This window comes from Callithrix jacchus, chromosome 6 (genome assembly GCF_049354715.1).
Source record: "Callithrix jacchus isolate 240 chromosome 6, calJac240_pri, whole genome shotgun sequence".
NCBI lineage: Eukaryota > Metazoa > Chordata > Mammalia > Primates > Cebidae > Callithrix > Callithrix jacchus.
The window spans coordinates 33,274,123-33,297,908 of NC_133507.1; the positions used below are offsets into that span (position 1 = coordinate 33,274,123).

General features: G+C 42.2%; 1 protein-coding gene across 3 annotated transcripts in view; it reads left to right on the plus strand.

Moving 5' to 3' along the window:
* Nucleotides 1–22,257, plus strand: part of LOC100388814 (protein FRG2-like) — a 41,573-nt gene extending 19,316 nt beyond the window's left edge. The window contains exons 1-4 of one of the 3 annotated variants that reach the window (XM_035304069.3): nucleotides 16,946–19,886; nucleotides 20,146–20,223; nucleotides 20,453–20,530; nucleotides 20,853–22,257. In XM_035304069.3, the coding sequence (XP_035159960.1) occupies nucleotides 19,709–19,886; nucleotides 20,146–20,223; nucleotides 20,453–20,530; nucleotides 20,853–21,322 (804 nt within the window). In that variant the 5' untranslated portion in view covers nucleotides 16,946–19,708 and the 3' untranslated portion in view covers nucleotides 21,323–22,257. The other 2 variants (XM_035304070.3, XR_008482075.2) reach the window with 2 other exon arrangements.
* The last annotated feature ends 1,529 nt before the right edge of the window (nucleotides 22,258–23,786 follow it).

Sequence of the window (23,786 nt, forward strand, 5' to 3'; positions counted from 1 at the left end):
GGTTTTGGGGTACATGAGCAGAGCATGCAAGACAGTTGCGTAGGTACACACATGGCAGTGTGCTTTGCTTTTCTTCTCCCCTTCACCCACATTTGGCATTTCTCCCCAGGCTATCCCTCCCCACCTCCCCCTCCCACTGGCCCTCCCCTTTTCCCCGCAATAGACCCCAGTGTTTAGTACTCCCCTTTCTGTGTCCATGTGTTCTCATTTTTCATCACCCACCTATGAGTGAGAATATGCGGTGTTTCATTTTCTGTTCTTGTGTCAGTTTGCTGAGGATGATGTTCTCCAGATTCATCCATGTCCCTACAAACGACACGTACTCATCATTTCTGATTGCTGCATAATATTCCATGGTGTATATGTGCCACATTTTTCCAATCCAGTCTATTATCAATGGGCATTTGGGTTGATTCCAGGTCTTTGCTATTGTAAACAGTGCTGCAATGAACATTCGTGTACATGTGTCCTTATAGTAGAACGATTTATAGTCTTTTGGATATATACCCAGTAATGGGATTGCTGGGTCAAATGGAATTTCTATTTCTAAGGCCTTGAGGAATCGCCACACTGTCTTCCACAATGGTTGAACTAATTTACACTCCCACCAACAGTGTAAAAGTGTTCCTTTTTCTCCACATCCTCTCCAGCATCTGTTGTCTCCGGATTTTTTAATGATCGCCATTCTAACTGGCGTGAGATGGTATCTCAATGTGGTTTTGATTTGCATCTCTCTGATGACCAGTGACGATGAGCATTTTTTCATATGATTGTTGGCCTCATATATGTCTTCTTTCGTAAAGTATCTGTTCATATCCTTTGCCCACTTTTGAATGGGCTTGTTTGTTTTTTTCCTGTAAATCTGCTTGAGTTGTTTGTAAATTCTGGATATCAGCCCTTTGTCAGATGGGTAGACTGCGAAAATTCTTTCCCATTCTGTTGGTTGCCGATCCACTCTAGTGACTGTTTCTTTTGCCGTGCAGAAGCTGTGGAGTTTCATTAGGTCCCATTTGTCTATTTTGGCTTTTGTTGCCAATGCTCTTGGTGTTTTGTTCATGAAGTCCTTGCCTACTCCTATGTCCTGGATAGTTTTGCCTAGATTTCCTTCTAGGGTTTTTATGGTGCCAGGTCTTATGTTTAAGTCTTTAATCCATCTGGAGTTAATTTTAGTGTAAGGTGTCAGGAAGGGGTCCAGTTTCTGCTTTCTGCACATGGCTAGCCAGTTTTCCCAACACCATTTGTTAAACATGGAATCCTTGCCCCATTGCTTGTTTTTGTCAGGTTTATCAAAGATTGTATAGTTGTATGTATGTTGTGTTGCCTCCGGTGCCTCTGTTTTGTTCCATTGGTCTATATCTCTGTTTTGGTACCAGTACCATGCTGTTTTGATTACTGTAGCCTTGTAGTATAGTTTGAAATCCGGTAGTGTGATGCCCTCCGCTGTGCTCTTTTTGCTTAGAATTGACTTGGCTATGCGGGCTCTCTTTTGGTTCCATATGAAGTTCATGGTGGTTTTTTCCAGTTCTGTGAAGAAAGTCAATGGTAGCTTGATGGGGATAGCGTTGATTCTGTAAATTACTTTGGGCAGTATAGCCATTTTCACGATATTAATTCTTCCTAACCATGAACATGGAATGTTTCTCCATCTGTTTGTGTCCTCTCTGATTTCGTTGAGCAGTGGTTTGTAGTTCTCCTTGAAGAGGTCCCTTACGTTCCTTGTGAGTTGTATTCCAAGGTATTTTATTCTTTTTGTAGCAATTGCGAATGGCAGTTCGCTCTTGATTTGGCTTTCTTTAAGTCTGTTATTGGTGTAGAGGAATGTTTGTTATTTTTGCACATTGATTTTATATCCTGAGACTTTGCTGAAGTTGTTTATCAGTTTCAGGAGTTTTTGGGCTGAGGCGATGGGGTCTTCTAGGTATACTATCATGTCGTCTGCAAATAGAGACAATTTGGCTTCCACCTTTCCTATTTGAATACGCTTTATTTCTTTTTCTTGCCTGATTGCTCTGGCTAGAACTTCCAGTACTATATTGAATAGGAGTGGTGAGAGAGGGCATCCTTGTCTAGTACCAGATTTCAAAGGGAATGCTTCCAGTTTTTGCCCATTCAGTATGATATTGGCTGTTGGTTTGTCATAAATAGCTTTTATTACTTTGAGATACGTTCCATCGATACCGAGTTTATTGAGGGTTTTTAGCATAAAGGGCTGTTGAATTTTGTCAAATGCCTTCTCTGCGTCAATTGAGATAATCATGTGGTTTTTGTTTTTGGTTCTGTTTATGTGGTGAATTACGTTGATAGACTTGCGTATGTTGAACCAGCCTTGCATCCCTGGGATGAATCCTACTTGATCATGATGAATAAGTTTTTTGATTTGCTGTTGCAATCGGCTTGCCAATATTTTATTGAAGATTTTTGCATCTATGTTCATCATGGATATTGGCCTGAAGTTTTCTTTTCTCGTTGGGTCTCTGCCGGGTTTTGGTATCAGGATGATGTTGGTCTCATAAAATGATTTGGGAAGGACTCCCTCTTTTTGGATTGTTTGAAATAGTTTTAGAAGGAATGGTACCAGCTCCTCCTTGTGTGTCTGGTAGAATTCGGCTGTGAACCTGTCTGGACCTGGGCTTTTTTGGTGTGGTAGGCTCTTAATTGCTGCCTCGACTTCTGACCTTGTTATTGGTCTATTCATAGTTTCAGCTTCCTCCTGGTTTAGGCTTAGGAGGATGCAGGAGTCCAGGAATTTATCCGTTTCTTCCAGGTTTACTAGTTTATGTGCATAGAGTTGTTTGTAATATTATCTGATGATGGTTTGAATTTCTGTGGAATCTGTGGTGATTTCCCCTTTATCATTTTTTATTGCATCTATTTGGTTGTTCTCTCTTTTATTTTTAATCAATCTGGCTAGTGGTCTGTCTATTTTGTTGATCTTTTCAAAAAACCAGCTCTTGGATTTATTGATTTTTTGAAGGGTTTTTCGTGTCTCAATCTCCTTCAGCTCAGCTCTGATCTTAGTAATTTCTTGTCTTCTGCTGGGTTTTGAGTTTTTTTGATCTTGCTCCTCTAGCTCTTTCAATTTTGACGATAGGGTGTCAATTTTGGATCTCTCCATTCTCCTCATATGGGCACTTATTGCTATATACTTTCCTCTAGAGACTGCTTTAAATGTGTCCCAGAGGTTCTGGCACGTTGTGTCTTCGTTCTCATTGGTTTCGAAGAACTTCTTTATTTCTGCCTTCATTTTGTTGTTTACCCAGTCAACATTCAAGAGCCAGTTGTTCAGTTTCCATGAAGCTGTGCGGTTCTGGGTCAGTTTCTGAATTCTGAGTTCTAACTTGATTGCACTATGGTCTGAGAGGCTGTTTGTTATGATTTCAGTTGTTTTGCATTTGTTGAGCAGTGCTTTACTTCCAATTATGTGGTCAATTTTAGAGTAGGTGTGATGTGGTGCTGAGAAGAATGTGTATTCTGTGGATTTGGGGTGGAGAGTTCTGTAAATGTCCACCAGGTTTGCTTGCTCCAGGTCTGAGTTCAAGCCCTGGGTATCCTTGTTGATTTTCTGTCTGGTTGATCTGTCTAGTATTGACAGTGGAGTGTTAAAGTCTCCCACTATTATTGTCTGGGAGTCTAAGTCCTTCTGTAAGTCATTAAGAACTTGCCTTATGTATCTGGGTGCTCCTGTGTTGGGTCCATATATGTTTAGGATCGTTAGCTCTTCTTGTTGTATTGATTCTTTTACCCTTATGTAATGGCCTTCTTTGTCTCTTTTGATCTTTGTTGCTTTAAAGTTTATTTTATCAGAGATGAGAATTGCAACTCCTGCTTTTTTTTTGCTTTCCATTAGCTTGGTAAATCTTCCTCCATCCCTTTATTTTGAGCCTTTGTGTATCCTTGCATGTGAGATGGGTTTCCTGTACACAGCACACTGATGGGTTTTGGATTTTTATCCAATTTGCCAGTCTGTGTCTTTTGATTGGTGCATTTAGTCCATTTACATTTAGGGTTAATATTTTTATGTGTGAATTTGATACTGCCATTTTGATGCTAAGTGGCTGTTTTGCCTGTTAGTTGTTGTAGATTCTTCATTATGTTGAAGCTCTTTAGCATTCAGTGTCATTTTGGAATGGCTGGTACTGGTTGATTCTTTCTATGTGTAGTGCCTCTTTTTGGAGCTCTTGTAAAGCAGGCCTGGTGGTGACAAAATCTCTGAGTACTTGCTTGTTCTCAAATGATTTTATTTTTTCTTCACTTCTGAAGCTCAGTTTGGCTGGATATGATATTCTGGGTTGAAAGTTCTTTTCTTTAAGAATGTTGAATATTGGCCCCCACTCTCTTCTGGCTTGTAGTGTTTCTGCCGAGAGATCTGCTGTGAGTCTGATGGGCTTCCCTTTGTGGGTGACCTGACCTTTCTCTCTGGCTGCCCTTAGTATTCTCTCCTTTATTTCAACCCTGTTGAATCTGACGATTATGTGCCTTGGGGTTGCTCTTCTTGCGGAAAATCTTTGTGGTGTTCTCTGTATTTCCTGCAATTGAGTGTTGGCTTGTCTTGCTAGGTGGGGGAAATTTTCCTGGATGATGTCCTGAAGAGTATTTTCCAGCTTGGATTCATTCTCTTCGTCCCCTTCTGGTACACCTGTCAAACGTAGGTTAGGTCTTTTCACATAGTCCCACATTTCTTGGAGACTTTGTTCATTCCTTTTTGCGCTTTTTTCTCTGATCTTGGTTTCTCATTTTATTTCATTGAGTTGGTCTTCGACTTCAGATATTCTTTCTTCTGCTTGGTCAATTCGGCTATTGAAACTTGTGTTTGCTTCGCGAAGTTCTTGTATTGTGTTTTTCAGCTCCTTTAATTCATTCATACTCCTCTCTAAGGTATCCATTCTTGTTATCATTTCCTCGAATCTTTTTTCAAATCTTTTTTCAAGGTTCTTAGTTTCTTTGCATTGATTTAATACATGATCTTTTAGCTCACAAAAGTTTCTCATTATCCATCTTCTGAAGTCTAATTCCGTCATTTCCTCACAGTCATTCTCCGTCCAGCTTTGCTCCCTTGCTGGGGAGGAGTTTTGGTCCTTTCTAGGAGGCGAGGTGTTCTGGTTTCGGGTGTTTTCCTCCTTTTTGCGCTGGTTTCTTCCCATCTTTGTGGATTTGTCCGCTGGTCGTCTGCGTAGTTGCTGACTTTTCGATTGGGTCTCTGAGTGGACACCCAGAATATTGATGATGAAGTATTTCTGTTGCTTGGTTTTCCTTCTACATGTCTAGTCCCTTTGCTGTATGACTGCTGAGGTCCGCTCCAGACCCTGCTTGTCTGGGGTGCACCTCTAGTAGCTGTGGCACAGCGAGGGATGCTACCAGTTTCTTTTTCTGCTCTCTTTGTCCCAGGATGATGCCTGTCTAATGTCAGTCTTTTGGATATAGAGGGGTCAGGGAGCTGCTTGAGGAGACAGTTTGTACTTTATAGGGGTTTAATTGCTGAGCTGTTCACTCTGTTGTTCATTCAGGGCTGTTAGGCTACTATGTTTGATTCTGCTGCAACTGAGCTCATTAAACCCCCCCCCCCTTTTTTTTTTCTCAAATGCTCTGTGTTGAGGGGTTTGGGCTTTATTTTTGGATGTCCGATCAGGTGTCCTGCCCAGCTAGAAGGCAGACTAGCCACTGTTTGGCTGCCGAGGCTCCGCCCTGCTGTTGTGTGATTCGTGCTGTTCCTGCCGGCTCTGCTGTGGTCTCCCCCACGCCCTGCAGCGGAGTCTCTTTGTTGTAGCGTGTTGCCTCAGCAACGGCAGGTTGCGTCAGCAGTGGGCGTGTATCTCAGTAGGGACGGGTTGCCTCGGCAACGGCTGACTGCGTCAGCAATGGGCGTGTATCTCCGTTGGGGCGGGTTGCCTCGGCAACGGCTGGCTGCTTCAGCAGTGGGCGTGTATCTCAGTTGGGGCGGGTTGCCTCTGTAGTGGTGGACGCCCCTCCCCCACAGAGCGTCTCAGACCGTCTACTCGGGATAGTTTGAAATCGCGGTTTTGTTCGTCCCACTGGGTATCCCAATTCCTGCAATCCCCTGGGCTGGGCTACTGTCCAAGTCTCATTCAGTCTCAAGTCCAGCCCTCTCAAGTCTCAGGTTGCCGGTTCAACAGGGCACCCGGACAAGCGCGCCCTGTGGGGATTGCTGGGGTAGGGCCGGCCGCCGCCAACCTGGCTGCCGGCTTCACCAGGCAGACCTACTGCCTGGCGTCCCGAGTCTTTTTTATACTTGGGAGTTTCCCCGTTCTGTGGGCAACAAAGATCAGTCTGGAAATGCAGCACTGACTCACCGTTTGCAGATTCAACGAGAAGAGCTCCAATCCTGGGTTGTTCTCACAGCGCCATCTTGAGTCCTCCCTATTTCATTGAGTTGATCTTCGACTTCTGATATTCTTTCTTCTGCTTGGTCAATTTGGCTGTTGAAACTTGTGCATGCTTCACGAAGTTCTCGTGTTGTGTTTTTCAGCTCCTTCAATTCATTTATATTCCTCTCTAAGTTGTCCATTCTTGTTATCATTTCCTCGAATCTTTTTCAAATCTTTTTTCAAGGTTCTTAGTTTCTTTGCATTTATTTAAAACATGTTTTTTTAGCTCATGAAAGCTTCTTATTATCCACCTTCTGAAGTCTGATTCTGTCATTTCGTCACAGTCATTCTCCGTCCAGCTTTGTTCCCTTGCTGGCGAGGAGTTTTGATCCTTTGTAGGAGGTGAGGTGTTTTGGTTTCGGGTGTTTTCCTCCTTTTTGCCCTGGTTTCTTCTTATCTTTGTGGGTTTATCATCCTGTGGTCTGAGTAGTTGCGGACTTTTTGGTTGGTTCTCTGAGTGGACCCCCAGATTGTTGATGGTGAAATATTTCTGTTGCTTAGTTTTCCTTCTAACAGTCTAACCCCTCTGCTGTATGACTACTGAGGTCCACTCCAGGTCCTGCTTGTCTGGGGTACACCTGTAGCAGCTGCGGACAGTTAGGGATGCTACCAGTTTCTTCTTCTGCTATCTTTGTCCCAGAAAGATGCCCACCAAGTGTCAGTCTGATCAGTCCTTTTTGAAGTGACCCTTTGGATGTTCAGGGGTCAGGGAGCTGCTTGAGGAGACCGTCTCTACTTTATAGGAGTTCAAGTGCTGAGCTGTGAGCTCCATTGTTCATTAAGGATTTTTCGGCAGATACTTTTAAGTCTGCTACAGCAGAACTCATAAAAACCCTTTTTTTCCCTCATATGCTCTGTCTCGGGCATTAGGGCTTTCTTTATGAGTATTCATTGCACTTTCCTGCCCAGCTAGGTGGCAGTCTAGTCACTATTTGCCTGCAAGGCTCCACCCTGTTGGCGTTGGCTCCGCCGTACTGTGGCGGGCTCTGCTCTGTTGCCTTGGGCTTCGCCCTGTTGCTGAGGGCTCTGCCCTGCTGTCGTGTGCTCTGCTCTGTTGCCTCTGTATTGGCAGAATCTCTCTGTTATGGCGGGTCGCCTCAGCAATGGCAGGCTGTGACAGCAATGGGAGTATACTTCTATAGGGGCGGATTGCCTTGGCAACAGAGGACGCCCCTCCCCCACCGAGCTGCGCCGTCCAGAGCTCAGTTGTGTCCTCAGGGAAACTCTCAACCCCGGGTGTATGGAATCGCCACCCTGCTTTTCTCTGTGGGGGTGGGACCTGCCGAGCTGGGCCACCTGGCTCGCCGCCTCAGAGCCCCTCTTTTTCCCTTTCCTAAGTTGGAATGTTGACTCTCTCCCAAGTATTTCAGTCCCCCGCTGATTGGGGACTGGGATCCATGAGATTTCCCATGCAGCAACACACTGCGCCAGCTCAAATGTTGCCTCCCGGGAATCTCCTAGTCTGGGTCACTGTACAAGTCCCGTTCAATCAGATGGATATGCTAATCTGCCCTCCCAAATCTCAGATTGCCGGTTTAACAGGGCATCCAGACCAGTGCGCCTTGTGCGGAGTGCCGCTGTGCTGCTGGCCAGTCACAATGGCAGTGCCAGCCAAAACAGCCACTGCGGTGCCATGTGTCTCTCCTCCACCTGGGAATCCCTCCCGTTCTGTGGGCAACAAAGATCCGTCTGAAAATGCGTCTTGAACTCTCCCTCTGAGCCTTCACTGAGAGCTGCAACCCCGAGCTGCTGCAACCCCGAGCTGCTCCTACCCCACCATCTTTAAGAGTCCTGGTGACCAACTTTTATCTACTGCTTCTGAACATGGGAGAATTTTCAGTTTATTTTTATACCTTTCATGTCAAAAGCCCCAGTTTTATGTAAAAAAAGGAAGGTGTCTGAGAGAATGGGCCTTTTAACTTATTTTTCTTTCTGAAAAAAGATATGTTTTTCTGTCATTCTGGCTGGGGTGCAGTGGCTTACTTCAGCTTTGACATTCTGGGCTCCAGTGATTCTCTCACCTCGACCTCCCAAGTAGCTGGGACCACAGGTGCACATTATTACAACTGGCCAATTTCTGTATTTTTGGCAGAGATGAGGTTTTCCTATGTTGAGCAGGCTGATCTTGTACTCCTGAGCTCTAGTGATCCTCCAGTCTCAGCATTCCAAAGTGCTGGGATTACATGTGTGAGCCTCCACACCAGGCAGATGGGTCTAAACTGATTTTAATCAGGGTCCCTGAGCATGGAAGACATGCCCTTATTTTTTTCCTAATACAATGTTTGACAGTTATATAACTAAGATTTTTTTACTCCTGTGATTCATAAGGATATGATAGTAAAAGGCTTTGAAAGCCTTTAGAAAAAAAAGTACTATATTGTGCTTAAAACCACCTTTTACTCTGAAAGCAAGTGCCATCCAGATACATCTGTTGAGAAAATATTTTCTCCTGCTGCATTTTAGCCAAACAGCTAAGTATGTCTTGATTTTTTTTTTAAATTTTTAACAGGACAAATGTATTTTTCTAAGATCCCAAACTCAGGAGTCGCCATGGGGCACATCACCATAGCACACAAGGAAAGCATACACAGCAAATTCATCTCTCACCCCAAACCAGGGTTTGTTACCCCTGGGTGCAGATGGGAATCACCAGAGAGGATCTTAAAATTGTCTAAACACAAAAGACAAGAGATAAATTCACTCAGAATCCTGGTAGTGGGATCTGGGAAACAGTGCTGTTTAAAGCTCTCCGGGTAACTATGGGGTACAAACAAGTTCCCATACGGCGGCTTTAAATCAACCTCTTCTGGTGAACTAATGGCAAATGGTTTCCTGAAATGAAAAAAAAAATTGCTGCTGAGTTGTGGTCTTCTAATCTTACCTGCATTACCTACTTTTCTTTCCAGAACTGACCTCTGCTACACATTTTATTCCTGATTCAATCCAGTTCTACTCACACCAAATGCATAGTATGTGCTAGGTGTCCCTGCACTGCTGAATCTCACTGTGGGAAAAGGACTTTGGTGAAGAATAATTGCATCCTAAAAAAACTCAAAATGCTGAACTCAAATGATCCTTCTACCTTGGCCTCCCAAAGACTTAAGATTGTAGGCGTGAGCCACCATGCCTGGCCTATACCCTAAAAAATTAGAACTATTATACTTACTAAATTGATGAAAACATGTAAAGACCTAGAAGGACACTAAAAAGTTAGGCATGGATAAACACCTTGAAATATTGATATTCATCTGATGATGCCCTGAGTAAATACGTCCCACTTTAAAACAATACAAAACAGTGCTATTATCCTGAGCTATTAAGTTAAAATATTGTGCAAATAGGTAATATTTACATTTTTATATATGTATAACATTCATGCAGAAAGACATGTACAAAGAAATCACATAAAGCTCAACTGATTTTTATGAAGTAAACACACTTGTGTAACCTACAAATAGAAAACTAGCTTCATTGATGCTCTGGCAACCACTTTCTCTCTTTTTGCTCCTCCAAAGTCACTAGGATCTTAAGAGCTAGCATTGTAGATCAACTTTGTGTTCTTATACATGTTTTATTATAGAAAATTTAAAATATATTAAAAAATGATAAAAAAAAGTACAATAGGCTTGTTACCCAGGCTCAACAACAACTAATACGGTGCCAATTTTGTATTATCTATACTTCAACCCATTTATCAAGCAGACATTATTCTCTATTTGTGTGTGTGTGTGTGTGTGTGTGTGTGTGTGTGAGAGAGAGAGAGAGAGAGAGAGAGAGAGAGAAGATTTTTGCTCATTGAAGGTAAAATCTTGGCTGAGCACAATGGCTTAAGCCTGTGTAATTCCATCACTTTGGAAAGACAAGGCAGGAGGATCATTTGAGGTTAGGAGTTTGAGAACAGCCTGGGCAACATAGTGAGATCACATCTCTACTAAATTTTTTAAAAAAATTTAATCAGTCATTGTGGTAAACGCCTGTAGTTCCAGCTACTTGGGATGTTGACATAGCAGGATCCCTTGATACCTAGAGTTTGAGGCTACAATGAGTTGCGATTGTGCCACAACACATCAGCCTGGGTGACAGAGTGAGACTGTTTCTTAAAAAAGAGAAATGTTCAATCTTAACTAGCTTTTTACACATAAATACATCCATATAAACAATCCCTCTTTTAATAGAAGTAGTACAAAAATTAAAAATCATTAATGTGAACCCATTTCTAACTCAGACTTTATCTTTTAATTAGTTTTGTTTTGAGATAAGATGTGCACTCATTGAAAGGTCTTATCTTGGATGGCTCACATTTGTAACCCCATCACTTTGGGAGCCAGAGCTCAGGAGTTTGAGACCAGCCTGGACAATATAACAAGACCTCAGTGGGCCAACATAATTAGACCTCATCACTACAATGATTTTTAAAAAATTATTTGGGCATGGTGGTGCTGTTTGGGAGGTTGACATGGGTGGATCACTGGAGTCTGGGAGGTCAAAGCTGTCACCTGAGTGACAGAGTGAGGCTCTGTCAAAAAAAAGGTACAATCTTAACTGTACATGTTTGACACATCAGCACATCCATATAAACAATCCCTCCCTTAAAAATGAAAGTACCCAATTTAACAATTACTAATATGCATGAGAATTATCTAGAAACTTTTTGTTTTTTTCCGTTGGGTTTTATTGAAAGGGGGCACCTAGAAACATTATTTGAAATCTAGATTTTGATAAAAATAGGTCTGAGTTTTTTTCTTTTTTCAAGACGGTCTTCTGCTCTGTCATCCAGGCTAGAGTGCAGTGGTGTGATCTCGGCTCACCGAAATCTCCTCTTCCAGGTTAAAGTGATCCTCCTACCTCAGCCTTCTGAGTAGCTGGGATTACAGACATGCACCACCACACCCAGATTTTTTAATGTATTTTTAGTACAGATATGCCAGTCTGGTCTCAAACTCCTAACCTCAGGTGATCCACCCAACTAGCTCTCAAAAAGTGCTGAGATTATAGGTGTGAGCCACCATGCCTTGCCAGGCCTGAATTTTGCCTGAGAATTTGTCTTTCTAACAAAGTACAGAATATGACAACTACAAGGTCTCTTTTATATAAAATAAATAGAATTTAATAAATAAAAATTGAATAAATTGACTTAGCTAAGGTTAAAAAACAAATCAAAACACCAATATTATGTGTTATCTGTAGAAGTATATTTTAACAATGACATAAACTATTAATAACCAATAAATGTTATAATAATTTATTAACAAAATAAACAAAATTCTTATGATACATATGAAAATGGTTTCTTTCAGTAAAATATTCTCATATCTTGAGAGAGCACTGGTTAAAAACAGAAAAGATTTGGAAGTCGATGTCTCATCAAGTAAGTAGCAGACCTCTCTTCACACCTTTTACAGAGTTAGCTAAAAAGCAGTCATTTACACAAGAGCAGATAATATTTCTAGCTTTCTATAAAGTTTCTATGTTAATGTTGTTACAAAATTTGAATTGATTTTTTAATAAAATTACCTGACAAAATTTTATATAATTTTTTTTAAATTTTTTATTGGATTTTAGGTTTTAGGGTACATGAGCAGAGCATGCAAGACAGTTGCGTAGGTACACACATGGCAGTGTGCTTTGCTTTTCTTCTCCCCTTCACCCACATTTGGCATTTCTCCCCAGGCTATCCCTCCCCACCTCCCCCTCCCACTGGCCCTCCCCTTTTCCCCCCAATAGACCCCAGTGTTTAGTACTCCCCTTTCTGTGTCCATGTGTTCTCATTTTTCATCACCCACCTATGAGTGAGAATATGCGGTGTTTCATTTTCTGTTCTTGTGTCAGTTTGCTGAGGATGATGTTCTCCAGATTCATCCATGTCCCTACAAACGACACAAACTCATCATTTCTGATTGCTGCATAATATTCCATGGTGTATATGTCCCATATTTTCCCAATCCAGTCTATCATCAATGGGCATTTGGGTTGACTCCAGGTCTTTGCTATTGTAAACAGTGCTGCAATGAACATTCGTGTACATGTGTCCTTATAGTAGAACGATTTATAGTCTTTTGGATATATACCCAGTAATGGGATTGTTGGGTCAAATGGAATTTCTATTTCTAAGGCCTTGAGGAATCACCACAGTGTCTTCCACAATGGTTGAAATAATTTACACTCCCACCAACAGTGTAAAAGTGTTCCTTTTTCTCCACATCCTCTCCAGCATCTGTTGTCTCCAGATTTTTTAATGATCGTCATTCTAACTGGCGTGAGATGGTATCTCAATGTGGTTTTGATTTGCATCTCTCTGATGACCAGTGACGATGAGCATTTTTTCATATGATGGCTGGCCTCATATATGTCTTCTTTCGTAAAGTATCTGTTCATATCCTTTGCCCACTTTTGAATGGGCTTGTTTGTTTTTTTCCTATAAATCTGTTTGAGTTCTTTGTAAATTCTGGATATCAGCCCTTTGTCACATGGGTAGACTGAGAAAATTTTTTCCCATTCTGTTGGTTGCTGATCCACTCTAGTGACTGTTTCTTTTGCCGTGCAGAAGCTGTGGAGTTTCATTAGGTCCCAGATGTCTATTTTGGCTTTTGTTGCCAATGTTTTGGTGTTTTGGTCATAAAGTCCTTGACTACTCCTATGTCCTGGATGGTTTTGCCTAGATTTCCTTCTAGTGTTTTTATGGTGCCAGGTCTTATGTTTAAGTCTTTAATCCATCTGGAGTTAATTTTAGTGTAAAGTGTCAGGAAGGGGTCTAGTTTCTGCTTTCTGCACATGGCTAGCCAGTTTTCCCAACACCATTTGTTAAACATGGAATCCTTTCCCCATTGCTTGTTTTTGTCAGGTTTATCAAAGATTGTATAGTGGTATGAATGTTGTGTTGCCTCCGGTGCCTCTGTTTTGTTCCATTGGTCTATATCTCTGTTTTGGTACGAGTACCATGCTGTTTTGATTACTGTAGCCTTGTAGTATAGTTTGAAATCCGGTAGTGTGATGCCCCCTGCTGTGTTCTTTTTGCTTAGAATTGACTTGGCTATGCGCGCTCTCTTTTGGTTCCATATGAAGTTCATGGTGGTTTTTTCCAGTTCTGTGAAGAAAGTCAATGGTAGCTTGATGGGGATAGCGTTGATTCTGTAAATTACTTTGGGCAGTATAGCCATTTTCACGATATTAATTCTTCCTAACCATGAACATGGAATGTTTCTCCATCTGTTTGTGTCCTCTCTGATTTCGTTGAGCAGTGGTTTGTAGTTCTCCTTGAAGAGGTCTCTTACGTTCCTTGTGAGTTGTATTCCAAGGTATTTTATTCTTTTTGTAGCAATTGCGAATGGCAGTTCGCTCTTGATTTGGCTTTCTTTAAGTCTGTTATTGGTGTAGACGAATGCTTGTGATTTTTGCACATTGATTTTATATCCTGAGACTTTGCTGAAGTTGTTTATCAGTTTCAGGAGTTTTTGGGGAGAGGCAATGGGGTCTTCTAGGTATACTATCATGTCGTCTGCAAATAGAGACAATTTGGCTTCCACCTTTCCTATTTGAATACGCTTTATTTCTTTTTCTTGCCTGATTGCTCTGGCTAGAACTTCCAGAACTATATTGAATAGGAGTGGTGAAAGAGGGCATCCTTGTCTAGTGCCAGATTTCCAGTTTTTGCCCATTCAGTATGATATTGGCTGTTGGTTTGTTATAAATAGCTTTTATTACTTTGAGATACGTTCCATCGATACCGAGTTTATTGAGGGTTTTTAGCATAAAGGGCTGTTGAATTTTGTCAAATGCCTTCTCTGCATCAATTGAGATAATCATGTGGTTTTTGTTTTTGGTTCTGTTTATGTGGTGAATTACGTTTATAGACTTGCTTATGTTGAACCAGCCTTGCATCCCCGGGATGAATCCTACTTGATCATGGTGAATAAGTTTTTTGATTTGCTGTTGCATTCGGCTTGCCAATATTTTATTGAAGATTTTTGCATCTATGTTCATCATGGATATTGGCCTGAAGTTTTCTTTTCTTGTTGGGTCTCTGCCGGGTTTTGGTATCAGGATGATGTTGGTCTCGTAAATGATTTGGGAAGTATTCCCTCTTTTTGGATTGTTTGAAATAGTTTTAGAAGGAATGGTACCAGCTCCTCCTTGTGTGTCTGGTAGAATTCGGCTGTGAACCCGTCTGGACCTGGGCTTTTTTGGTGTGGTAGGCTCTTAATTGCTGCCTCGACTTCTGACCTTGTTATTGGTCTATTCATAGTTTCAGCTTCCTCCTGGTTTAGGCTTAGGAGGATGCAGGAGTCCAGGAATTTATCCGTTTCTTCCAGGTTTACTAGTTTATGTGCATAGAGTTGTTTGTAATATTCTCTGATGATGGTTTGAATTTCTGTGGAATCTGTGGTGATTTCCCCTTTATCATTTTTTATTGCATCTATTTGGTTGTTCTCTCTTTTATTTTTAATCAATCTGGCTAGTGGTCTGTCTATTTTGTTGATCTTTTCAAAAAACCAGCTCTTGGATTTATTGATTTTTTGAAGGGTTTTTCGTGTCTCAATCTCCTTCAGCTCAGCTCTGATCTCAGTTATTTCTTGTCTTCTGCTCGGTTTTGAGTTTTTTTGATCTTGCTCCTCTAGCTCTTTCAATTTTGAAGATAGGGTGTCAATTTTGGATCTCTCCATTCTCCTCATATGGGCACTTATTGCTATATACTTTCCTCTAGAGACTGCTTTAAATGTGTCCCAGAGGTTCTGGCACGTTGTGTCTTTGTTCTCATTGGTTTCGATGAACTCCTTTATTTCTGCCTTCATTTCATTGTTTACCCAGTCCACATTGAAGAGCCAGTTGTTCAGTTTCCATGAAGCTGTGCGGTTCTGGGTCGGTTTCTGAATTCTGAGTTCTAACTTGATTGCACTATGGTCTGAGAGGCTGTTTGTTATGATTTCAGTTGTTTTGCATTTGTTGAGCAGTGCTTTACTTCCAATTATGTGGTCAATTTTTGAGTAGGTGTGATGTGGTGCTGAGAAGAATGTATATTCTGTGGATTTGGGGTGGAGAGTTCTGTAAATGTCTATCAGGTTTGCTTGCTCCAGGTCTGAGTTCAAGCCCTGGATATCCTTGTTGATTTTCTGTCTGGTTGATCTGTCTAGTATTGACAGTGGAGTGTTATAGTCTCCCACTATTATGGTGTGGGAGTCTAAGTCCTTCTGTAAGTCATTAAGAACTTGCCTTATGTATCTGGGTGCTCCTACATTGGGTCCATATATGTTTAGGATCGTTAGCTCTTCTTGTTGTATCGATCCTTTTACCATTATGTAATGGCCTTCTTTGTCTCTTTTGATCTTTGTTACTTTAAAGTCTATTTTATCAGAGATGAGAATTGCAACTCCTGCTTTTTTTTGCTTTCCATTAGCTTGGTAAATCTTCCTCCATCCCTTTATTTTGAGCCTTTGTGTATCCTTGCATGTGAGATGGGTTTCCTGGATCCAGCACACTGATGGGTTTTGGATTTTTATCCAATTTGCCAGTCTGTGTCTTTTGATTGGTGCATTTAGTCCATTTACATTTAGGGTTAATATTGTTATGTGTGAATTTGATACTGCCATTTTGATGCTAAGTGGCTGTTTTGCCTGTTAGTTGTTGTAGATTCTTCATTATGTTGAAGCTCTTTAGCATTCAGTGTGATTTTGGAATGGCTGGTACTGGTTGATTCTTTCTATGTGTAGTGCCTCTTTTTGGAGCTCTTGTAAAGCAGGCCTAGTGGTGACAAAATCTCTGAGTACTTGCTTATTCTCAAAGGATTTTATTTTTTCTTCACTTCTGAAGCTCAGTTTGGCTGGATATGAAATTCTGGGTTGAAAGTTCTTTTCTTTAGGAAAGTTGAATATTGGCCCCCACTCTCTTCTGGCTTGTAGTGTTTCTGCCGAGAGATCTGCTGTGAGTCTCATAGGCTTCCCTTTGTGGGTGACCCGACCTTTCTCTCTGGCTGCCCTTAGTATTCTCTCCTTTATTTCAACCCTGTGGAATCTGACGATTATGTGCCTTGGGGTTGCTCTTCTTGCGGAATATCTTTGTGGTGTTCTCTGTATTTCCTGCAATTGAGTGTTGGCTTGTCTTGCTAGGTGGGGGAAATTTTCCTGGATGATGTCCAGCTTGGATTCATTCTCTTCGTCCCCTTCTGGTACACCTATCAAACGTAGGTTAGGTCTTTTCCCATAGTCCCACATTTCTTGGAGACTTTGTTCATTCCTTTTTGCGCCTTTTTCTCTGATCTTGGTTTCTCGTTTTATTTCATTGAGTTGGTCTTCGACTTCAGATATTCTTTCGTCTGCTTGGTCAATTCGGCTATTGAAACTTGTGTTTGCTTCGCGATGTTCTCGTATTGTGTTTCTCATCTCCTTTAATTCATTCATATTCCTCTCTAAGTTATCCATTCTTGTTATCATTTCCTCGAATCTTTTTTCAAATCTTTTTTCAAGGTTCTTAGTTTCTTTGCATTGATTTAATACATGATCTTTTAGCTCACCAAAGTTTCTCATTATCCATCTTCTGAAGTCTAATTCCGTCATTTCGTCACAGTCATTCTCTGTCCAGCTTTGCTCCCTTGCTGGTGAGGAGTTTTGGTCCTTTCTAGGAGGCGAGGTGTTCTGGTTTCGGGTGTTTTCCTCCTTTTTGCGCTGGTTTCTTCCCATCTTTGTGGATTTGTCCGCTGGTCGTCTGCGTAGTTGCTGACTTTTCGATTGGGTCTCTGAGTGGACACCCAGAATGTTGATGATGAAGTATTTCTGTTGCTTGATCTTCCTTCTACCAGTCTAGTCCCTTTGCTGTACGACTGCTGAGGTCTGCTCCAGACCCTGCTTGTCTGGGGTGCACCTCTAGCAGCTGTGGCACAGCGAGGGATGCTACCAGTTTCTTTTTCTGCTGTCTTTGTCCCAGGATGATGCCTGCCTAATGTCAGTCTTTTGGATATAGAGGGGTCAGGGAGCTGCTTGATGAGACAGTTTGTACTTTATAGGGGTTTAATTGCTGAGCTGTGCACTCTGTTGTTCCTTCAGGGCTGTTAGGCTGCTATGTTTGATTCTGCTGCAACAGAGCTCATTAAGAAACCCCTTTTTTTTCCTCAAATGCTCTGTGTTGAGGGGTTTGGGCTTTATTTATGGATGTTCAATGAGGTGTCCTGCCCAGCTAGAAGGCAGACTAGCCACTGTTTGGCTGCCGAGGCTCCGCCCTGCTGTTGTGTGATTCACCCTGTTCCTGCAGGCTCTGCTGTGGTCTCCGCCACGCCCTGCGGCAGAGTCTCTTCGTTTTAGCGTGTTGCCTCAGCAATGGCAGGCTGTGTTAGCAGTGGGCTTGTATCTCAGTAGGGACGGGTTGCCTTGGCACTGGCAGGCTGCGTCAGCAGTGAGTGTGTATCTCAGTTGGGTGGGTTGCCTTGGCAACGGCTGGCTGCGTCAGCAGTGGGCGTGTATATCAGTTGGGGCGGGTTGCCTCGGTAGTGGTGGACGCCCCTCCCACAAAGCGTCTCGGGTTGTCTGCTCGGGATAGTTTGAAATCGCAGTTTTGTTCGTCCCACTGGGTATCCCAAACGATTTGTCTCTACAATCCCCTTGGCTGGCCTACTGTCCAAGTCTCGTTCATTCTCAAGTCCAGCCCTCTCAAGTCTCAGGTTGCCAGTTCAACAAGGCACCCGGACAAGCGCGCCCTGTGGGGATTGCTGGGTAGGGCCGGCCACCGCCACCCTGGCTGCTGGCTTCGCCAGGCAGACCTACTGCCTTGCTTCCCGTGACTTTTTTATACTTGGGAGTTTCCCCGTTCTGTGGCCAACAAAGATCAGTCTGGAAATGCAGCTCAGACTCACTGTTTGCGGATTCAATGTGAGCTCCAATCCTGGGTTGTTCTCACAGCACCATCTTGAGTCCTCCAATTTTATATAATATTATATTGTAATCTTTCAAAATGTATTTGTAGGTGAAATAAATTTTATATGATATTATATTATAATGCATAATGTTACTACGATAATTTCAATTTACATTCAGACAATTTCATTAGGCAGTGTCTGTCCACCGCTAATTTTTTTTTTTTGGTTCCACTATTTGCACAGCTGGGGAAACTGCGACTCACCCAACACAGTCTCTACCTCTGTCTTTCTCCTCCTCAGAGAATCAGTTCATCAGTCAATCAAGTCATTTGGGACTGGAGGCTGAGTACTCCCTAACAGAATGTCTCATTCCTGAATACTCTTTTCAGAAGAGTGGGAGACAAGAAGGTCCGTTTAGGGAACACTTGCTGGGACTAAGCCTTCTATAGTTTGAGGGCTCTGACCAGCAGAGACAGATTTCGCAGAAGGAAGTGATGAGGCAGCTGTTCTGAACCTGGAGCTCCACCACACCTTGTCCTGTCTCGCTGAGACAATTTTGAGAGGCTGCTCTGGAGTGTATCTTGATGGTGGTTGTTGGAAACACTGTGGGCTTTGATGGGATTCAGGTGGTGTCTGCTGTGTGAAAATGAGAGCTGAATATTCCGAAGCTAGGCTGTTTTTCTTGTGATCAGTTGTGTTACCGTTTGGAACCAAGTCTATTTATACCAGGGAGCCTGAATAAATCCCATACAACACAGTGGTGCTCCTGGGAAGACTGAGGAAGGGTGAGAAAGGGGGAAAGTTTTTCTACCTAGACTTTTTGCTACCTCAGAAATCGGGGGCTGATTAGGTTAGCATAGGCTCTAACTCAATCATTAAATTGTATTGCATGTGATCTAATTATCTTCCTCATATTTAAGGTAGGAAGGGCCATTTTATTTGGTATTTAGTCGTTCTCTGCATTTTCATTTTATCACATTTGTGTGAATCTAATACAATCAACCAAAATTTGACATTTGTTGTTTCCAAGCATTAAAGAAATGATAATATCCAAGCATAGAATTTTAACACTATGTATAATAAATTCTCTTTCTGTGCAAAATATATAACATGTGTCAATATAAGTATGTCTAATTCTGCATCTTGAAAGATGAACAGGATCATAAATACTTGCAACAGGAACTGAGACAGAAATCAGAAAGAACGATTCCCTGATCTTCTGATCCCTGTGCTCCTGGTTCTTTGTTTTCTTGACACTATGACAGGATTCTGAAAATGTCTCCCTTTAACTGTGGCTGGGTCCCCAGTAGAACTACAGTAAGAAACCTTATTGAGGCTCTAATAAGTAATAGATAGGAGAAAACCGTTCAGCCAATAAGAGTAAGCCACGCCCAGCAGAGGGAGGCATAAAAGGCAAGTCCGGCAGACTAACCCACACTCTGCATTTGGACGTGTAAGAGAGAGCACCTTTCACTTGAGCTTCAACATGGGAAGGGGAAATGAAGACTCCGATCTCCACTACTCCTCTATCCAAAGCTCCACAGTCCAGCCCCATTTCCAACAGATCTCCTTTACAGAACAGGGCTCAGATGAGAAGAAACCATTCAAAACAAAAGACAAGACCAGCTCCTCTCAATCCAGTGAGAATCACATACAAAGTCAAGGTAAGCCCTTGGGCTGTTTCTGTGGAGGCTGGAAGGAGGGCTGGAATCAGGGATACTGAGCTATGTGTCTTTGGTAGGGTTTTATTTTGAGATTGGGGATGAGAAATGGCTTAGTGTCCTCAGGGGACTTTGAGAAGTGTGTTCATTCATGACACTGGCAAAAGAGCTTCACTTGGAAGACTGTCCACACAAATGCATCAGAGATAGACTATGGGACTCTGCCTAGGGAGAGGTGAGTTACTTAAACTTTCTTTTGCAGTAGGATCAGAGCCCAATCCAAACGAGGAGAACTCTGAGAAAACCAAGCTCAAAGCCGGAAACAGCACTGCTAGATCAGGTAAGATTTGAATCTTTCAAGGTGGGAAGGAACAGGACAGCAACATAGGCTACCCTGGCAAGGAAACTGGGAGTTTATTGGCTTCCAGGGCCCTACAGATTTTGGACACTGGAGAACAGAAGAGAGCTGGGGTTTGGTGGTAACCTCAGCTCCTGAGTGTCCAGAATGGAATTTGAATTTCAGGGTGTTCAGTTGGAGGCACTTTCTCAAATGCTCATTTTATCTGCAGAACCAGAGTCCAGCTCATATCAGGGAAACTGCAGGAAAAGAACAACCAGTTCCAAGGAGAGCTGCCAAGACAGAGCAGGTAGGATCTTGGTGTTTTTTGTTGTTTGTGGTGGTTTTGTTTTGTTTTGTTTGTTTTTCCCCAAAGGGCAAATAATCAGAAACCTTTTAAAGGAGGCTTGAGCAGGAAGGGAGTTACTTAGTGATAAAAAATTTTTTGAGATCTTAGCATCCAGAATACATTTGGAGACTCAGAAGCAGTTAAGCCTCACTTTATTCCAGTGGTGAGGTGGTCAGGAAGGAGTGGGAGAGACAAGTGTGGTCCACCTGAGCACACAGGAGTTTCTGCAAATGAGAGTCTGTGGGAACTGTTCTGGCGAGTTTCTCACGTGCTTTCTCTGTAGGGAACTGTCCAAAAGAGGAGTGTAGCTTAACAATGAAAAAAAAGTCAAAGTCCTCCACTGCTGTGCACAACAGTGAGATCCAGGAGACCTGTGATGCCCACCATAGGAGACATTCGAGGGCTCGCACTGGACACAGCAAGCAGCACAGGTCTCGGGCACTAGGAGTTCAACCACCGTCACTTCGAAAAAGCTTGGTGACCTCTGTGAGAGCTACATCGGAGGCTATTTATCAAGACCTAGCTCAGGTGTGGGCACAGCTTGTCCATTCTCCACTGACCTGGGAGCAGTTCACATGGCTCACTCAGCTCCGGGGAGCTCTGTGTGCTCATGTGCAGACCTTCTATGCCATGGCCACTCAGGCAGCTTATGCCTTCCCTGCTGAGGACTGGCTTGTCCCAGACACACTGCCTGGTCCTTGGGATTCAGCCCTGGATAGAGATCCACCCCTCCCCTGGCCAGGAGATAACTGAATCGGTCAGTGGATCAGATGAGGCTTGAGCTGTGAGCACCTTGACCCTATTCAGCAGAGGATGCAGCTCTGGGAATGAGAACAAGGACCTGTTACTTCTCAGATTCTTCCAAATGACCAGCAGCAATGATTTTAAATGCACTGTCTTAATAAATAGCAGAACTTGAAGCAGTCACAGGAAAAAACTTAAACAATATACTCAGAATGGTAAGCCCTGCATTTTGCAGACCGCGAAGGCTACAGACTGATTTTCTACTTCATGTTAGATATTTGGTGCCTTTTGGATATCTGATGACAGTTGTGCATTTATATGGAATCAGGAAACTATTGGAACCTAATCATATGAGTTTGCATATTTTAGATTGTAGGAAAGTACATATAAAATTATATGCTTTTTTTGGTGGCAGAGTCTTCCTATGTTACCCAGGCTGAAGTGCAGTGGCACAATCTTAGCTCACTGCAACCTTCGTTTCCTAGGTTCAAACAATTCTCATACCTCAGCCTCCCAAGTTTCTAGGACTAAAGGCATGTATTTTTCTTGTATTGTTAGTAAAGACATAGTTTTGGCTAATTTTTTTCCTCATATTGTTAGCAGAGAGAGATTTTTGTCATGTTGTCCAGATTGCTCTTCAACAAAAGTGATCCACCAGCCTTGGTCTCCCAAAGTGCTGGTATTACAGACATGAGCTGCCTTACCAAGAAATTGCTCCTTTTTAAATTCAGAAATGGTTGTAGGTTCTCACTCTTCCAGCCTGAACCCATGGAGTATTAATATCCATAAACCAAGAATAGCATTACCTGTGGGAAAATGTCTATACATTTTTACAGTTTGATATAATTATAGTAAAATCACTATGTAATTGGTCTACTTTTAATATTTTACATAAAATTTAAGTCAAGATATATTAAACAGAAAATGGTTGTACTTATTTTTTCAGCTGCCTCATGTATTTTTATTTTAAGCATCCTAGATTTAAATTATATTGTATTTTACACATTTCAATTGATTGCACTGTATTACAGAATATGAAGATTTCATAATATACTACAATACAGTATATTTTGTTGTATTTGACATATGTTCGACTTGTATTTTACACTGACATCATACAGTCTTTCACTGTGTAAGTGTATTATTTGTTTGGTTCTTTATAATTTTCATTCAATGTAATAATAAAATAAACATTAATGCTGTTTAGAATTTTAAATTTTAAGATAATTTGTCTCTCTTCCATATGGAATTTGTATTTACCATAGATGTGAAAATGAGAATATCTTATCTTCACTTTTGCGTCATCCTAACCCTGACCTCCCCACAGCCCACAGCTCTTGTAATAGTCAGGAAATAGTGTTCAATCACTCCAGTAAATGGGACCAATTAAACGATAATACAAAGATATTAATTGGAGGTATAGAGCTTTTGTTCTCCACCACTGCAATAGAAAAGAATCACAGTAATGTGAGTCATGCAATTTTTGGGTTGACACTGCTTATAAAAGTTATGCTTACACTATGCTGTAAAATAAATCTGAAATAGATTTATGTTTAATAAACAAATGCAATACATAAATAAGATTTCTAAATAATAATGTACATACATTAATGAAAATGAATTTTATTGCTAAAAATGTTGACACACACAACTGGATCATATAATGTTGAAAAATAGAGATGGAGAAAGTAACAGAGACAGAGAAATGCAGGGATAGAGAGAGAAAAATACAGAGGGACAGTGGAAAGGAGAAAGGGAGGAGAAAGGAAGAAAGGATGGCAGTGAGGGAGGGAGGGAGGAAGGGGAGGACAGAGGGAGAGAGACAGCAAGAGACAGTGGAAGGCAGAGAGAAATCCATCCTCAGGCTATGATGCAGGAGATGTTTCTTTTCTCTGTGGTTTCGCTCTCATTTCTACAGGAAAATGAGCAAGACCGGCACACCTGTGTGAGTGAGACACACCTGCATGAATGAGACTATCACAGCAAACGTGATACCCATAACCATTGTGTCCTTCCCAGAGAGAGGGCCTGAAAAACTCAAGATGGTCTTGGAGGTTCATTTCCATACTCCACACTTCCAGGGTGGTTTCTCCCTGAAAACGTGTGTGAGCCGAGAGAGACCTTCCAGTTTCTGTGGAATTCCTGGAGAACCGCAGAGAGCCAGCCCCGAAAGCACCCCTTCCCCTTCCTCTCTGACCCCACCTTCACCCACCCCACAGGCCCTGGTCCCGGTGGTTTTCAGCTTCGGAATCAGGGCTACCTGGGCCACTTGGGCCCCAGATTTCATGTATATTAATGAATGGAGGGGTTGGTAAGTCTTTATAAAAGTCGCTGGTGAGGCCAGCCTCCTGGCTGGACCTGTGTGCTGTGCAAAGTTCAACTGAGGGGCACAGAAGCCCACCAGCCTATCTTTGCTAGTGTCTGACTGTGAAATTCTGGCCAGGTCTCCCCGGGATGGTTCTCTCCACACCTT